The sequence below is a fragment of the Eptatretus burgeri genome, chromosome 15 (genome assembly GCF_056783735.1).
Source record: "Eptatretus burgeri isolate ZD-2024b chromosome 15, Ebu_testis_v1, whole genome shotgun sequence".
Classification (NCBI taxonomy): domain Eukaryota; kingdom Metazoa; phylum Chordata; class Myxini; order Myxiniformes; family Myxinidae; genus Eptatretus; species Eptatretus burgeri.
This window is the reverse complement of record NC_140975.1, coordinates 16846001-16865329: the sequence shown is the minus strand read 5'-3', so window position 1 is coordinate 16865329 and position 19329 is coordinate 16846001. Positions and strand designations below refer to the sequence as shown.

Genomic DNA, 19329 nt, shown 5'->3' with positions numbered 1-19329 from the left:
ATTATTTTATTTGAATGTGCATGTAATGCGCACTTCAGGTTGCCACCCGCCACACAATAATATCCTATCCCTCTTCTTCTTCTCTTCTCGAAATTTCCTCCTTTTTCTTCTTCTTCTTCGCTATTTTTCTTCTTCTTCGCCATTTTTCTTCTTCTTCTCTATCTTCTTCTTCTTCTTCTTCTTCTTCTTCTTTATTCCACACAGCTCGAAGAGTCTTAAGTCATACAGCCTTGGATGGGAGGCCAGAAAAACAGCAGCGGCAACAATGACAATAATTGTTCAAAAAAATCAATTGCACAAGAACAAAGATTGCCGTGATTCATTCATCGCGACGATTCGCTAATGAGGCAGTTTGAGCGATGGCGCGGTAGGGGGCGATCGAGTGCTCTGACTGGAGGTCATCGCTTTTTTCCTCAGCCGAGCAGCCTCATCCCGTCAGTCAGTAAGACGTCGGTGATAGGAGAGCTTTGTGTGCAAGTCAAGTGGCGGGGGTGGGGGCCGCTCTCAAGCACGTTTAGGGAGGGGGGGGAGTAGTTGTAGGAGGATATCGTGACGAGTTCCAGAGAGTCAGTCGTGAGGAGACAGGAACATCACCTGCACATCATCATCGCACCGTTTCTGTAAGACTGCAACAACCAAACCTCAGGCGGTTTCTTCATCACGATTTATTACAAATGTATATTTATCTTCCCGACCGACGTTGGAATGTTTTAATGCGAAATCCTGAACAATCATAAATTATATATATATATATATATATATATATATATATATATATATATATATATATATATATTACAGGAAGGAGTATATCATTACTGTATACCTACTTTTGCAGCCCCATATATATGTTTAGTTCAAGGTGTGAACTGTGAAGCGCTGTGGAGGCTGGGTGGTGAAGTGTGACGTCAAAACGGCCGTTTCTACGTCATAACACCTGTTCATCGGTAAATTTATTTTTCATTGTTTCCAAAATATCTTTTTAGCTCTCATACGAACCTCGACAAGGTATACAAAAAATATATATATTTTATTTTAAACGTCATACGTTTGTATTCGAACCTGTTTGTGACGATGTCCCACGAATTCATTCAACTGTAAATCCTTCGTGTGACTCATTCTGTGAATATCGGTGAAATTCCTTCTTGTTCTCCCTTTTCGATGTTTATATGTCAGTGAGTACAGTAATGTCTGTTTGTGAGATCTAAGGTGATGGGGGAGTTTGTATATGTACATCACATGCAGGACAAAGACATTGGGAGATGTCGTTGCACTTTTACCTGGGGCGTGTTCCATTAGCAAGGAGCTTGCTATCGCTTGCCAATCGGCTTGCTTGATTCAAAGCGCTCAAGAAATCACTCGAACGGAACAGAGTGCTCGGCACAACTTAACATGACGATCTCCATGGAAACAATGCTATTGTGGTACCCGAACAAATACCGTCCGTGCCCTTATGACAACTTCTGTCGGGCCACACGTTCTCATCAACATCACACAGAATATTTCCCCTCACAGTACATCTTGTGTAGGGGGGGGGCGTCTTGTATGACAAAGCCATCTTTGACGAGTGTCTGCTGTGATATCCTGACAAGCGGCATTCATGGCATCTCGTAGTGTCATTTGGTCATGAGGACAATGGTCATACACCTTCAGGTTCCATCGCCAAGCAGAGAAAAACTCCTCTATGGGGTTCTGGAACGGAGAGTATGGTGGGAGGAACACCATTGAGAGATGTTGGGGAGCTTGAAACCACTCCCTAACAACAGCAGAGTGGTGGAAGCTAACATTGTCTCATTATGACAAAGTTTGTCAACTGTGCCCCCGCCAGTCCTCTCTCCTCGAGGGCTACAAGACTATTGTACATTGTATCTAAAAACGCAGGCAGACGCGCTGTATGGGCCAATGGTGGTTGTATGGGAAATAACACCATTCCTGGAGATAGCAGCACCCATGGTAATATTGTTGTAGGCCGGGGTTCGGTGGCGAGGACGACCGCTAGGTGGAGCAGTAGAGCCATCTCCCACCGAACACCCAGAATTTAGGTTGTGACTTTTGGACAACTCCAAAGGTCACTGGTCCCTTCGCGGACCGTGGACGCCAATATTTCGACCGTGTGGCATAGGGTTAATTGTCTCGATCTCCAATATACCTAAATAACCACGCAGTCTCGCTACCGGGGAAACCACACCCTCGGCCGACTTTGTCCGAACCGAGTCGCTATTACCAATTCGGATCCTGCGTAACCGAGCGGAAGTTACCAAAGCCGCACCAGACCAAATGAACGATTTACGGCACCGACGGCCTCACTAATTCTCAATACGCACCGTGCTGGGTCAATGGGAGAAAGCACAAAAAAGGAGTGGGAACATTTAACACGGGGGGGTTTATTTATAAACAATAATCGGGGAGGGGAGCACACAAAGAGCAGAGTTATCCGAATAAAAGAAATGCAGGCAATGTTCAGTGAGTGAAAAGCACTTAACAGTTCTACTTAACAAACTGGTGCCACACACACACACACACACACACACACACACACACACACACACACACACACACACACACACACACACACACACACACACACACACACCCAAAGAAATGGTGGCAACGGCCTTTATTGGGCCCTTCAGCTCGGGAGGGAAAGGCAAGCTGAGGGCAGTGGCCTATTCTTGCACCTGTCCGCCTCGTGCGGTCTGGTCGAGCTTGTCCGGTGGCGGGACTCGAACCCACCGCCAACAACGTAGCACCAAGCACCAGGGACCATGAACGATGGAACAGACGCCAGCCAGCACGGGAACGGACCAGACGAGACGAGCACCCGCGGGTAGATGAGAACGCCAGCAGGCAAGACGAGGCTTCTTCTCTTTCTCCTTCTTTCTTTTTTGACGGCTCGCCACCTACACTTATCCCTCGCCTCTCCCGCGGGTCGAGGGAACCGCTCTGAGGGACTCGCCTCCAGATTGACCGAGGGGCAAACATCCCATCTGGCTGGGTGGGGCCGCCCCTGAGGTGGTCAGCCTCCTGATTGGATGAGAAATCTCGGGGGTTGTATCGAGGCGTCTCGGAGGCCCACCCCCCGAAGAGGCTCCATAGTAGCTTTCGGCACGCTGGCCTCCCATTGGCTGGGGCGTGCGTGCGATGCTCGCCCTTCGCTCATTGGCTGGAGGAAACATTCCATGCCCTTCCTCGGGGCGGAGTCTTGATCTGAGGTGATGGAGGCTCCGCCCACGCCTTCAGCCAAAAACACGTGGGCAATGGCGACTGGGTTGAATGAGGGACGGTGCCGTTTTTGTTGTTGTTGTTGTTGTTGTTGTTGTTGTTGTAGTAGATGTATAAAACCTGACTATAAAATAACTTGCAGCGCACACACAAAATTCCCATTAGACATAGGGGATGGATTCTAACTATAAACACATACAGTACTTATCGAAATAACTAAGCTTAGGGACTGCTGTCTGTTTGTGTGCAAAAGGTGTCCAAATCCGGAACAATATTTCCTCCTCCTTGATCAGGTACATCATTTGTGCCTTGGTGACCAATGACATTCCTCCTACGTATCTTTAGTTTGTTCAAATTGAAGCTAGCCTCATCCACATATATAAAATCATGCAGAGTGATGCCATCCTCAACCCCCATTATTCTCTGGAAAAAAAAACAACCACTATCACAGATCATACAGTGTGAAGATATTGTTGTGGTTGTGGGGGTAGATGGAGGAATATAATAGGAAACTTCAGATTGAATAGAGTTGTTTGGTTCATGGATGTGTATCTCGATGTAATTAAGTAGGGAAACTGTGAGCTTAAGTGTTAATTACATATGGATTAAGAATAAGTTCCCCCAGTATGTGATTTCCCGCCTGTAACCTATTCGTACGTTTTTGCATTTACAAGCGAGCCAAACGTGCTGAGCAGGTAGAAGCCCCGCCTCCAAGGGTGACTGCGGATGAAGTCACGCCCCTGAGGCTGATGATTAATGGGCATGACGTCAGAAGTTAGCCAAACATACCGAGCGGGTGGAGGCCCCGACTTCCCGGGTTTCGTGCGAGCAAGCCATGCCCCGGAGGAGGAAACGGGGGCTTGGTGTGACGTCAGTGAGAGTTGAGAGATTGGGAGCGCACGCACGAGGTCAGAGGTAGAGGAGGAATGCACAAGCTCGGTGTAAGTGATGCATGTGGTCGAGAGAGAACGGAGCGAGGAGATGGCCTGTAAGAACAGGGCTTTATAGCAGGCTTTCCTTTGACGCATGAAGAAGACTGCACAATTCTCGTATTCATGCTGAGGTGAATTGGCTCACGTACTAAGCAAGATGGTGACCATTGGCTCTTGGCTGGTCATGAGAGATGGACCCCGAAGCTTAGTGTATGTCACTGAAGGGAACGGTGCCATTCTGAAAAACAACGGGTCAGTGAGGACGATCGACGCACGAAGAAGCTGCACGGGGTCTCTGAGCCTTGGTGTTGAATACCGCTCACGAATTGCCTGACGAACCTTCCCGTTACAAGAGAGCGGCTCGGCACCATTTTGCGCACTTCTGCAGGTGCAAATAGCAGCGCCACGATTCCACCTTCCGCAAAGACCATCTCTGGGCCAAGCTAAGTGCCAGAATAAAGGAGGGATTTTCTTTGATTTTGTTTCCCCCTTGTTTGTATTGAAGTCTGTGTGTAGAGGCGCCTCGACTTGGACTTCAATTTACCTCACATATTGTTATATTTTGATGATTGTCCTTTGTAAATATTGTCTATTTTAATTGAATGTGTTCATTTTAAGTGGCTGTCGGTGTATTTGTCGTGGGGGTCGAGTATAAACCCCCCTGTGCATCCATTTCTGTGCCCCCGTTACACCGCCATTACCCCATGCCCTTCCTACGCGCGTCATAATCTCCGAGGATCAACGTGTCCGCCTCCTAATAATGAAAAACCGCTTGGCCGTCCAGGCTGGCGGTGTCATTATCTTGGATGACTGAGCTCTGAATCTTCCTCAAAGGGATGGTGTTGTTGGCAATCACCATATCCACTTCAGCATCCTCCGAATGAGCTGCAAAGATTCGTCCTTGGCCACCAGAAGGGGGTTTTCCTTCTAATCTATAAATTACTGTGAAAGAATACAGAAATTAGATGTATGGCCACTTTCCTATTCCAATTCCTGAAGATTCGAATGATTGTCATTCCCTCGTCTTTCACGTCCTTCCTCTCTGACCTGTTCCATTTCTCACCAACAACTGTGAATTCACCTTTGGTCTCTGATTCATGATTGAAGTCTGATGGGTGATTGAACGATTCAGCAATTTGCATTTGCACATGTGAGGTATAGATGAATGCAATTACAATGGATTGCCTTCTGCTGCAAACAAATGCTTTGATTTTGATTAACAAGACTCATTCAATTGAATCTTGTGTCAAACGTTGAGACTTGGATTGAGGGTTTTGCAAAAAAAACATGTTCACAATCTCAAATTTGTGTGAAAAGAACCATAAATGGCTTACAGTTATACAAAAAAAAATGCAGTTCTGGTTGCATGGGTTTTGTTATTGATGTCTTGTTGACCGATTTCATCAACATTGATTTAGCAATCGAGGGAAAAATAGTAAACGATAGCATGTTGCCCTTCACAAACATGTTGAATGTCTATTTGTGAGGCTCAATGAGGAGGTAAAATGATGTGAAACACCTGGAAAAAGGACCTTTTTTGAGAGTATAAATATTTATGAAGGTAGTTGGATGTTTTGTGATCTTGTACCAACCAGATTCAGAGCCCACGGAGCTGCAGTTATGGACGTCACCACCAAGTACATTTCTGAAGGAATGGCATTTTACAAATGGGCGCTTGCATTCGCAGGTACATTTTGCAGAACCTTGAAGCATCCATTGGTAACAGGGTTTCATTGAGGTACAGTTTCAGGTGAAGGTGATTTGTAATGTGCAGTATTTGGGCACGGGTTTTTACTTCCTACTGAAGTGGTGTAGTCACCTCTGAGCAGAATGCTCCTGAAATTGGCTCTTGGTAAAGTCGGATCTTACTACAAAACTGCCATTCCGGTCCAATGGGAGCAGCGTTTGCTTTGTGACTGAGCACACCATCCTTCAGCAGGGACATTGATCTGGCTGTACTGTCTGCCCACACCTGTTGACCAAAATGTCCCATTGTGCTTTTTCGACAAGAGTTGGTCTGTGGGACAGTACCATGCTCATATAAAGCCCATTGGTAGTTTATGTAACTTGAATGGAAACATGGGGAAGCACAATTACTAAAGTTATTACCTCCGCCGCCGAATGTGGATGGACGTTATGTATTCACCTCTGTCTGTCTGTTTGTTTGTTTGTTTGTTTGTGAGCAGGATATCTAAAAAAAAGTTATGGACAGATTCGGATGAAACTTGGTGAAGAGTTTGGCTGTGTGTCAAGGACAAAATGATTCGCTTTTGGTGACGATCTGGATACTAGAATTTTAAAAGTGATTCTTCACCATTGAGAGATGGGACCAAAAACGATATGTAGCATGTTATCTCAAATCGTTATGGATGGGTCATGGCAAAACTTGGTGGATGAGTTGGGTAGGTGACAAGAGCAAGCCGATTAGATTTTTGTTCAAGTCCGGATGCAGATCCGGCCCATCAGTGGGATACAAAAAGTAAACTGTTCAGACCGGCAGAGGTTTGCGCTCTACTGAGTGCTGTTCTAGTTTTTATTTGTGTCATAGTTCCCTTATCTGCAGTGCAATCAGTACATTTGGGACCTGAACTGTTGCCAATAACAGCACCTAGGATTGTGCCCCCACAGACAAGCGCGTGGCCGACTGGCCCCTGATGCAGTCTCCGATTCCCACGCTGTGCATCTCTCTGCTTTATCTGCTGTTCGTCTGGTTGGGACCACGGCTCATGCATGGCCATGACGCTTTTCAACTGAGGGGTCTTCTGGTTGTGTATAACTTTGCTGTGCTTCTCCTTAACCTCTACATCGCATCAGAGGTAGGTTGCTCATCATTGGATTAGTTTTCCCATGAACTTGTAGGATAAAATCATGTCGGTGCAGTAATTTGGTGTACCATTCAGTATAAGGAGTGTTTTTTTACAAGCTAAGCACTGAAATTATTTGGTGAAATTTGGAAAGTATGACATCACGATGGGGGGATGTTTATTGTTTGCTGATGAGTGATAATAATCCATTATTGAGTAGGCTATTTGAGTTGCAGTATGGTGGTGGATCAGAGACCTCTGGTCGGACCACCACCTTATCGTGGTGGAGAGACTGGTGTGTTCCAATGACCCTTATGGCTAAGTCGTCTGGAGTCTCGTACTCCTGGTAGGGTCACCGTTGATGACCAGGTCTGAGGCGAGGTCCCAGACAAAGTGTGGTCCAAACCTCTGAAGACCCCAACGGCAGAACAGACGTGCTTGAGGACCTGTCAGTCCTCTGTGGCTGTGAAGGCAGATGACTATGTCCAGCGGGATCACACTTTGTGCGCGCGGTCAGAACTTATGAAACTATGCAAATAATTCTGCTACTTGGAATGGTGGCTTGCCACCAGTAATGAAGTTTGTCACCTTCTCACCCAAAACCTTCTCAAAATGTTCTCACCCGAATGGGGTCTGTGAATATTAACTGTCCTGAGAGCTCACAAGATACGATATTTATATTGCTGCTTTAAGTGAGACCAGTTAAGCAGATGAAGGCCAGCTCAAAGAACATGAATGTGGAAACATTCTTTTGGAAAGGAAAACCATCTGAAGAGAGATGCATACATTGGATCGGCTTTGCCGTAAAGAACAATATTGCCAACGAGCTATCAGTGCTCCTTCCGGGTATTGACAAATGCCTTATGATCCTTCACCTCAAGCTCAGTCACAACCAGTATGCCACAATCAGTGTGTATGTCCCTACACTTAACAATAATGAAGACAATAAGCAGCAGTTCTACTATGCTCTTGATGCAGTCCTGACTGCCACAGCTAAGCAAGACAAGTTCATCCTCATGAGTGATTTTATTGCAAGACTAAGACGACACTCCAAATTTTGGAGCAGCACTATTGGGAAAAGTCAATTTCAACGGCATCCTCCTCAGCAAATGTGTGGAGCATAATTTTCTGATCATGAATATCACTTTCAGACAGATTCATAAATACAAGTTCACTTGGAAACATCCACGATCCAAACACTGGCACATTCTTGACTCTCATATTCGGAGCACGTGATAGTGTCGATGTCCACATCACACGAGCCCGAAGAGCAACAGATGACTGCTGGACAGATCATTTAGTTAGATAATTCATGAATATGTGGCTCGCAGCATAACACCGTAAACAACCAAAAGTAATGTGGAATAAATGCAACATCAAAGCACAGCAAACCAAGCTACCAAGGATACTTTTCAGTGACGTCTTACTAAAGGGCTCTCTGACCAACCAGATATCGTCGATGTTCAAGCACACTGGGAAGAGCTCAAGACCACGATTCATAAGGCATGTGCTGAATCGATTGGATATTCTACTCGTCATCACCAAATCTGTGACATCGTCCAACAGAATGAGGAAGTCTTAGCACTTATCCACCAAAAGAGAAACGCGTTCTACTCTTGGCAAAAATAATCCTCCAACGAGAAAAGACAAGAAGCTTACCACCAGCTTAAAGCTCTCGTTCAAAGGAATCTACGTAACATCAATAGCCAGTGCTGGCAAGTGAAGGCCATGGGAATCCAGTCTCACTGATCAACATGATATGAGAAGCTTCTTTCCAAGCAACAAAAACCATCTCTGAGCCAGAACACAATGGTCCAACCCCTCTACGATCCCAAGATGGCTCCACCCTTCTGAAGGATAATGTAGCCATCAAGCAATGCAGGAAGGAGCACTTCAAGACTGTTGAACCAGCACTCTGAGGTCTCAGCTGCCACCATTGAATATATTCCTAAACATCTAGTGATTGAACTTCTTGCTGACCCCTCCCCCAAGGAAGTTTGGTGTGCCATCACCCATACAAAGAACAAGCCACCAGGCCGAGACAGCATCCCTGTTGAGGGCTTTAAGGCTGGTGGATTATCACTCGTGCAAAAGCTTCAAACTCGATCCCCCTCCCCTTCACCCCACAAATCATCTTTGGTGGAAAACGCCTGGAAAATATAGAACATTTCCCACACCGAACATGCTGATGTAGAGATCGAACAAAGAATTAGCTGTGCCAGAGCATTCTTCAGAAAACCACTTTGACATGACTTTACTGACAGAACAAGATCCTGATCAATAATGCAGTGGTTGTCCCCACTGTCATCTCTGGTTGAGACGTGGGTGACAAAACAAAATCATCTTCAATGCCTGGAATGGTTTCAACAACGCTGCCTCAGGAAGATCTTACGCATCGGATGGAAAGACCGTCACGCCGCCACACCAATGCCAGTATCCTCTGTATAGCTAACACTAGTTGCGTTGAGGTGAAGATCATTAAACATCAACTCCACTGGTCTCGTCACCTTGTACCGATGGATGATGCTTGTCTCCCAAAGCAAGTCCTCTTCTCTCAACTAAAACATGGAAAGAGGACCCGCAGAGAAGAAAGGAAGTGCTACAAAGACACCCTGAAAGCATACCTCAAGAAGAGAAACGTCAACCCTACAAATTGGGAACAGCTGGCTGACTAGCAACAGACCGCAATGGTGTCTCATCATGCACCAAGCTCCAGGTTGTTTTGAGGAGAATACGCTTGCCCAGGAAGTTGTGAAACGACGGAGGAGAAAAGAATGTCGACAACAACCTTTCTGAGATCCTAACACTTCTCAAGGGATCAGGTGCCTCATCTATGGAAAAACATGTGGAGCACAGATTTGATCATTCAGCCATCTTGAGTCTCACCCATGACTTCTCACCCTGGCAGACATCATCCTTGCATTGAGGGATAGCCGATGACGACCAGACATAGCATTGTACCTCGATCGATATCACCATTAATGTGCCATACTGTTGACGGTGTCAATGTTGTTGAAGCAGTCTGTTAGCAAGAGTTATGCTAGGTGCTTTACCGTTGCTTTCTCAGCAGTTATTCAGGGAAGAAATTTGTATTTTGTTCAGAATGCCAGCGATCACTTGCCTATTCTTCCCAAAAGATGCCAAGGGATTTTCACGTCCACCAACGCTCTGTGCTGGCAGATAAACAGGTCCTTTGGTCTCAATGGACGGTACACACGCTAATGCTTCAACCATGCATGCAAAACACCAGGGTGGCTTTCTGGCCTGGGTTCAAATCCCATCCCAGCTATAGAGCTCAAGTGTGAGTGTGCATACCTCTAGGCTATCCTGCCAGCTCATAAACATCAACATTGAGGGCAAAAAAATAACTAAACAACACAGCAACCTTCAGAAAACCAGGTCGTTTTAAAGTTTTCCCATTTGTCTTTAGGATCCACTTTTGGTTGATAGTAAGAAAGATGTTGCTTAATGTCCTTCCTGCAAAACATTAGGAAGTCTTTTTTTATATATGATCCCATAGTATTTGGTGGGACAATAGTTTTAATCTTATTAATTCCATTATGTTGATGTTTTATAATAAAAGTGTTCAGTTGAATTATAAGCACCGCAATGTGATGTCTTTTAAACTTGTGCATATATGTGTATGCACATGTGTGTGCACAGCTCTTCATGGCAGCGAGAGCAGCAAACTACAGCTACGTCTGTCAACCGGTGTCTTACACGAACGATATCAATGAGATGAGGGTATGATGATAAAACTTCTCACCATTTTATCTGTGAAAATTGCAACTGGGCCCTTGAGATGGTAGAGGGAGAGGTTGGGGAGGAAAAATTATGTTGAGGGCTCCTATTGTTAGGTTGCAGAGAAAGTAGTCTCACAACCCTCGCCTCAAAGGGGTTGCGAGACAATTCTAATGCCCATCTTTCTGTCTCCATGAGGTACATAAGGTGATCATGATGACGTCATCGGTAAAGTTGTATTCCAGACATAATTGGTTGAATCGCAATCCTTATCCGAAAAATCTGAAACTTCATAAAGCTAATGTACGGCCCGATGTGAGTGAAGAATTAAATTTATGATGTCATTGGTCACTTGGTCTGGCGGCCATGTTCGATTGAAAATAAAATCGGAAAAAAAAAATCTTCTCCAGAACCGCAAAACGGATCAATGCAAAACTTCATCCATATGATTGACTCGCCGTGGGGAAATATAGTTTGAATTTTGTTTTCATATCCATCTTCAATGATGCAATTTAGCCTTGATGTGCACAAAAGTGGTCATTAAGTATCCTAATAATCAATCTTTAATCAATCAAGCTATGTATAATGGCAATGTATGTGGGCCATAAGTAGTAGCATTTTCAGTTAACGATGTTTTTTTTTCCAGTTTTTGTTCAGAATGAACGTGCGACATGAGACTATGGGCTCTACAGAGTGCGGTTCTAGTTATCCCGGCTCGGTTATCCTGATGTTGTAATCGGCTCCGTCTATACATCCATCCATCTGCCTGTCTGTCTGTTCATTCATCACGCTATCCCCTCATACAAGGTTGTGCAAAAATTCACCAGACTTGGTAGTTATGATCAACACATGGCATGAAGGTGCAAGAGCAGTATCATTTTTGGCCCCGCCCACCGGGGCGGTTCAAAAGTTCAAATAGCAAAAAATGCAATTGCAGGCACATTTCTTAAATGAAACTTAGTTTATACCATCAGCATTTAGGGATGCATGAAATGCTTAAAGATTTTTGGGATTTGATCCTTGGTTCATGCCCCAGGGGGCATGGAACTTTGGGTCAGAGGGGTCAAAACAGAAAATTAATAATCTCAAAATTTGATATTTGGTCATTCCTGGTGGAACGTTTTGCCACCTTTCAGCTTTGCTTTCGGTGGGAAGCATGGGGATTTGTGATGGCGTGCCATCGACTTCACTCAAGTTATAATCGCAATTCCCACTGAGATTCCTTTCTACATGTCCACAGATTGCTGCGGCTCTGTGGTGGTACTACATCTCCAAGGGAGTCGAATACGTGGACACGGTGTTGTTCGTTCTACGGAAGAAATTTGGACACGTGTCCTTTCTGCATGTGTACCATCATGTTACCATGTTCATGCTCTGGTGGATCGGCCTCAAATGGGTCGCTGGCGGACAATGTAAGTACTCCCTTTAAAAGAGGAAGGAAGGTCGGTCAATCGACGAGTTATTTGTGAGGTGTTGTAAAAGATGAAAACCAGGAACTCTCGTATAATATGAAGATTATGTCAAGAAAAGTCAAATCCTGAAAGAATGGAATCCATCTTAAATTGCCACTGGAGGGGGGATAATAAGCTGGCTGTCCCATCCACAACATTTCCTTTTGAAAATGAATGTAAAGCTCAACTCAAAACGTCAGTCTCTTCAAGGTTGTGTAACATGGATTCTCAATTTGTTTTCCGTTTCTCTTTTTGAAAATCAAGAGGTGGGTACGTGTATTTTGAAACCGTTGGAATTAAATTTGGTGAAAAATCACAAATAATGGAGATGGTCGGCGTTTTTCCTCATGTGTCAAACGACTTCCAGCACAGTAGTCAATGTTGCTCTCATACTCATAGCAGTGGGGCTGTGGCTCAAGGAATTGGCTTGTGTGAAGCGATCAGTACTATTGATCAGTGCAACGATCAGTACATCTGCTATTGAGATTAAGATATACCATGTTATCACTCATCTTCATAGTTATCAATGGGCTTTGTAAATGACCACAAAATGTTGCATTGTTTGAAGCTTTCTAGACTGGGCGGATCACGGCCACATTACCAACGGACGGGAGTTTAAAAAGAGAAAAGGCAGTGGGTGTGGTACATATGAGTGAAACGGGTGAACTTCAGGTTCAGAACATTTCACTGAAAAGACTGCGATCAGGATTGGCCTTGGAATACGATGAGGATTAGATGTGAAGTGTTTGTTCCTGCTCGATACAGCATAATTGGTTGAGAAAAAAACAAAACAAATACAAAGGACAGCACGAGCCATCCCAAGCTAGTATAACAAGGGTAACTACTGTTTCACAACCAGTGCCTCGACACGGGACTTTCAAAATGACGTAATCCATCCCAGAATGCTCGGTGCGTATGTGCAGATAGCCCGAGAAAGAGCGATCTTTGGGGCATTGTTTGCATATATTGTACATATGTGGGAAGGATTGTTACCTAAAATGGCTCACAAAGCTTCCAAAAAGAAGCCAAAGATACTTGGAAAAGAACCTGAAAGAAAGCTGGGGTACACCTCTTCACAATGGGAGTTGGAGAGAGACAAAGTGTCTGGTTTACTGATGGGCAGGTCATATCTGGGGATTGTAAATGCAGAGGGTAAGTTTAAAATCAACTTTAAAAAAATTGTTTTAAAAGACTTTGAATTACAGATTACGACCTCGCGACGGCAGGTTAAAAATGCCCGGTGAGCACAACCTCGTCACTGAAAACGCATACACAGCATGTGTACAAAAGGCCTCGTTAGCATTCATATGCCATTTCGAAAGTTCAGTATTGTTTCTAATTTTATTCAAAAAAAAAAAACATCTACAAGTCACATAACCCCGACCGTGCTTACGCCAGCTTGCAGTTCCATTGGTGGTTACATGATAGCACCACAAATGTGCACCAGATTGATTTATAATTACGTAATGGAAAAAAAAAACTTCAACTAAAAATGCAAAGTTGATAAGTCTGTGCCATTTTTGTCTGTCTTCTCTAAATACAATGAATGTTGACAACTCAGACTCGCCTTGAGAACATTGCTTATCTATATAATAAGATCCACAGTCTGTGTGCCATTTTTGCATCTCCTTCCCAATCACTGATCATACATAGTTGAAAATGATACTGTATTAATCGCAAAGGACTCAGTCAGTGCAGGGTCAAGAAAAACGTTTTCATTATTCGCATCGATAAATCCCCAGACAAAGCAAGCGTGAACTCTGCTTCGTTGCCGATTGACTGTGCGAGGTCGAGGTACACTGTAGTTGGCTCCTGGCAAGTGACGTCAATACACCTTCACTGTACATGTTTCCCAGTTTTCAGAATTTAAAAATAAAAAAAACATTGAAGCTACGACCAACTTAACAAAAAGTAGGCCTGCGGCCCATGGGCTTGCTAGTTTATCTACAAGGTATAATAGTCATACCATGTCATTCTCAGAGAGCCTCCTTACCTCCGCCATCGATGGTGGATGGAAGTTATGTTTTCACCCTTGTCTGCCTGTGAGCTGGTGGACAAGTTGGGTGTGTGACAAGGTTGAATAGATTAGATTTTTAATCTAATCTTTCGGATACGAGAATTTTATTTTTTAAGTGATTCTTCACAATTGAGAGATGGAGACAAAAACGATATATAGTACAATATTTCAAAAAGTTATGGATGGATTATGACAAAACTTGGTGGATGAGTTGGGTAGATGACAAGTACAAGCTGATGAGAATTTGGAAAAGGTCTGGATGCAGATACAGCCGATCAGCGGGATATCTAACGTCAACTGTTCAGCTTAGTGGAGTGATGCGGCTCTACCGAGTGGACTGTTCTTGTTCATGTTCATATTTTTTGAAAACCCATCACCAGGTTACTTTTTTCACGCAAGTTATCTTGTGAATACAAAATAACTTTGTGAATATAGGACTTAATAAATATTCAGCCTTGGAATTTCATTCCACCTTTAAATAAATTAATTGATACAATGAGGATCAATGCGACATAATTGGGCACTCAGAATGACAGAACTCATCACTACTTCGGGACGGGTGCCCTTGAAGTATGACTGGTTAATTGTAGATGCCAGAAACTGGAACGTACACCGGTGATAGAACGACAGGAACTGGGAGTTTTTATGACCGTTGGTCTCGGCTTTATGTGACGGCCATTTTGTTGGAGATGATGTCACGTGTTTAAGGCATGGTGAATGATTTTTTTATCACGTGGTGTTGTAGGTAATTTGAATTGCTAATGCATCGGCAAGGCGGATGTTTTCCCATCCATCTGTATCTGCAGCATTCTTTGGAGCCCACTTGAATGCAGCAATTCATGTCATCATGTACACTTACTATGGACTCTCAGCATTGGGTCCTGCCTTCCATAAGTATCTGTGGTGGAAGAAGTACCTGACCATTCTGCAGCTGGTTTGTCCCGCACCAAGCATCACCTGCTTGCAGGAAGCCAATATGTTTTGCTTATTAACCTCCGCCATCTTCGAAGATGGATGGAGGTTACTGTTTTCACCCCTTTCTGTTTGTTTGTTTGTTTGTTTGTGAACAGTATTACGGAAAAACTCCTCGACGGATTTCGACGAAACTTGGTGGGGGGGGGGGGGTTAGGTATGGTCCAAGGATCATGCCATTAAATTTTGGACTTGGGCCCCCCCCCCAAAAAAAAATTGTTAGAGAAAATGTTTTTTTTTTTTTTTTTTGCATTTCTACATGTTTTAAGTGATTTCCAACCCCCCCCCAAAAAATAATTTATCTTTTTTGCATTTCTACATGTTTTAAGTGATTTCCAACCCCCCCCCAAAAAAAATTGTTACCCCCCCAAAAAAGAATTTATCTTTTTTGCATTTCTACATGTTTTAAGTGATTTCCAACCCCCCCAAAAAAAATTGTTACCCCCCCCCCCAAAAAAAATTTAGAGAATTTTTTTTTTTTTTTGCATTTCTACATGTTTTAAGTGATTTCCAACCCCCCCAAAGAATTTACCCCCCCCCAAAAAGAATTTTTTTTTTTGCATTTCTACATGTTTTAAGTGATTTCCAACCCTCCCCCCCCAAAAAAAAATTGTTAGAGAAAATGTCTTTTTCTTTTTTTTTGCATTTCTACGTTTTAAGTGATTTCCACCCCCCCCAAAAAGAATTTTTCTTTTTGCATTTCTACATGTTTTAAGTGATTTCCAAACCCCCTCTCAAAAAAAAAAAAAAAATTTAGAGAATTTTTTTTTTTTTTGCATTTCTACGTTTTAAGTGATTTCCAACCCCCCCCCCCCCAAAAAAAAGAATTTTTCTTTTTTTCATTTCTACATGTTTTAAGTGATTTCCAACCTCCCCCAAAAAAATTGTTGGAGAAAAATTTTTTTTTTTTTACATTTCTACGTATTTTAAGTGATTTCCACCCCCCCCCCCCCAAAAAAAAAAATAGAGAATTTTTTTTTGTTGCATTTTTACATGTTTTAAGTGATTTCCAACCCCCCTCACCCCACAAAAAAAGATTTTTTGCATTTCTACATGTTAAGTGATTTCCAACCCCCCCCCCAAAAAAAATTTAGAGAGAAAAAATTTTGCAGCTTTTTTTTCAACAAAATTTCGATTTGTTTTTTTTTTGTTTTTTTTTTTTTTTTTGCATTTTTACATGTTTTGTGATTTCCAACCCTCCCCCCCCCCCCAAAAAAAAATGTTGGAGAAAAGAACTATAACTCTGTCAGCACTGTTGACATCATATTTAATGAGTAAGATATAAGGTTCACTTAAGTGACCCAGCAGTATTGGCGGCGGAGGTTTTGCACTCTCCCGCGTGCTCCCCCTGTAGTTCTGTTCTGCAACACCATGCTTGTCATAAAGTAGTAATGCAAAAAATACTCACTTTATACCATCTCTCCCCCATTTCCCCATTATCAGATCCAGTTCCACATTTCAATCGGCCACACCGCTTATTCCCTCTACGTGGACTGTCCCTTCCCCAAATGGATGCACTGGTCGCTGATGGTGTACTCTGCGTCCTTCATTGTTCTTTTTGGTGAGTCTCCCATGTGGAATCACCATCTGTGGCCCTTAACACAATTTTAAAACTTTGACTTTGCAGCATGAAAGAGAACAATATTGTCACAAATGCCTGTCACTCCACTGTAGACCCTCTCTGCTCTGCGACCCCTCTCTTGCAGGCGAATTTTATTATCGCACATATCAGGTAAACAAGCGCTCAGGCGGCCACCCCGAGCAGGGACGTATCAAACACATGGCCGTGAACGGAGGACCCGCCCACCTTGTGGTATCTCCCTCCCAGCCACGTACGGAGAGCAGCAAACACGACGGAACGTCACATGGTAGCAAACTCAACGGGCAGGAAGGGCCTGCACAGGAATCTGGGGGTCGTCGTAGACGGCACAGGGGCAAGGGGAAAAAGGATTAATGGAGACATTTGGAGTCACTGTGGGTGATTTCCATGCGGTACAGGTCGGAGAGGCTTTCTTAGGCCAAATCGGCTTGTATTACGAGTGGTGCTGGAATTGGCCTTTTCAGTCAATTACGACAAATGTGGGAAAATTTGGTATTTATCTTCAAGGGTGAGTCACAAATGCATGTAAACACATCCATGTGGTTTGTCTTTCAGTCGAGTCAAAGTACAAAGGTTTTGTGGAGCTGATTTTTTTTTTTTTTCACATTTTTTAAGATTCTTTCCTCCACTTTTTCTTTTTTTTAACAGAATCTAAGGCTTGAAGTGGAACGGCCACTTGCACATCTCAGCTACAAACAAATGCACGCGACACAACACAGGACTATTAGATGAGACCAGTGAGCTAGGGGGAAGTGCCGTCACTTGCCAGGGCACTCTGGGTACCAGTGATGCCACAACAATGGCACCAGCTGTCTCACCACACTCAGCAGGGCATTTCCAAGGGAGGAATGTCTTCCTCCCTACAGGGATTGTTTGTGCTCTTATCCTTTTAAATGCTGAACATCAAACAAAGCAGCACATACCATTTTTAGTCTTTGGTATGACTCGGCCATGATTGAACCGCCAGCCTCCCAGATTTGGTGCGGACGATCAAACTATTATACCGCCGGGTTTTATACCCAGAATCATGCACCGCTAGTCAAGGAGTGTCACACCACTAAACTCTCCCAAATGCAACTCCTTGGTTCAAATCTTTCAAACTGCTGGATGATTTGAACACCAAGTCATGAACATGCCAGAGGATAAGAACCAATAACAGCTGGTATTAGAAGCGTAGAGTTACCACCACCATATGGCTTGGACGAAAACAAGTCATAAAATCCATCTCGTATATGCACTGGAATATCCTTAATCAAAGTGTATTTGATTTGATAGACCCCCTTTGGACTGCTCGCAACCGCATCAAGGTACCGTCGATTGTGGTTATATAATGATCAGATAATTGGGAAGCTCGTAGTTTGGGCTTAAATGAGAGGATTGATCGGTGGATTTGTACAAACGGTTTGGTGCTCAGGGACATGACACAAAGCACACCGGGCTTTCTTCGTTATATTGACAAAAATGCTTCTTCTTCATACACAATGCCCTGAATGTCTAATTAATTAATTGCATTCATTTTAGTCGACCTGAAGTTTCTTTGCAGAACTGTGAAAGGTATTCAGCAATTGACTTCCATATTTATTTATTTATTTGGTTTACATTAATCCAAGGCTCTTAACAAAGCTTTTACATAAATTAGATAGAGGATCCAGACGTTGGTAGACATGAGCGTACTCTGACATAAATCGCAAGGGGATTGGTGGACAACAGACATATGCCAGATATAAGGGATTTATACCCAAGTTTCTTCCAAATCATGAGCCAATGGGGTTACGATGGTGACACTAACTGGCAATTTGATGGCCAACTGCCTGATATGCACACGTGCATGGAAAGGGATAATGTGTGACCCTATTTAAAACAGATAAACCATAAGACTTCTGTTGCAATGTCTAAAATATTGACTTGCATCTGAAAAAAAGAAATGAAAACAACAAACAAACAGGCAGAGTTAACTTTAAAAAAATTTACCACAAACCTCTAAGTTCCATTTCCTGAAGCTTCTGGGTTCGACTTAATCCTTCAACCCGTGCAGGCAGCTACAATTGAAGAATGAACTAGTCTTACCGGTGAAGGCGACTGTTGCTATGCATTGGCGGACAGGTAAAACAATGGATGAAATCCGTAGGAAGCAAAGAGCAGCTGACGTTTCGGGCATTAACCCTTTGTCTCAGCAAAAAGGCGACAGTGGCAGTTTGGAAACGAATGGACTCGAGGAAGTTCGAGTCAGCGTTCATGATTTGATGTAGTTAATAATTTTGGATCTTGAAAGGCTTTGTCTATGTCCATGGATGCTGGATTTTAAAAGATGGGTGTTGTCTCTGCGTGCTAGAGAATTTATGAAAATGATGAGCTTGAGCTATAAAGAGAGCAATTAGGAATAAAGTTAAAAGCATTACCAACTTTCAAAAGCATATTTAATGCATTCTTCTTCTTTTTCTTCTTCATATATTCATCCTCTCTACCCCTTGTGTATCCAGCAAATATTGATGGTGGATGTTGCAAGCAAGAAAAAGGGCAGGAATGCTTCTCATGTCCAGTACAAAGTCATCACATCCTTCCTCGCCCCACACACTTTTTAAAATGGCCA

General features: G+C 43.4%; 1 protein-coding gene across 4 annotated transcripts; it reads left to right on the top strand.

Moving 5' to 3' along the window:
• The first annotated feature begins 220 nt into the window (after window positions 1–220).
• ELOVL4 (ELOVL fatty acid elongase 4) lies at window positions 221–18664 on the top strand. 4 transcript variants are annotated; one of them, XM_085855989.1, is made up of 9 exons: window positions 222–620; window positions 857–947; window positions 5750–5841; window positions 6783–6970; window positions 10622–10702; window positions 11940–12111; window positions 14974–15101; window positions 16583–16700; window positions 16846–18664. In XM_085855989.1, exons 3-9 carry the CDS (start codon window positions 5775–5777, stop codon window positions 17091–17093), a joined length of 1002 nt encoding a protein of 333 aa, XP_085712115.1. In that variant the 5' UTR covers window positions 222–620; window positions 857–947; window positions 5750–5774; the 3' UTR covers window positions 17094–18664. The 4 variants fall into 4 exon arrangements, with proteins under 4 accessions (XP_085712116.1, XP_085712115.1, XP_085712112.1 ...); XM_085855986.1 differs by having other exon boundaries at window positions 839–947; XM_085855990.1 differs by lacking the exon at window positions 857–947 and having other exon boundaries at window positions 221–676.
• The last annotated feature ends 665 nt before the right edge of the window (window positions 18665–19329 follow it).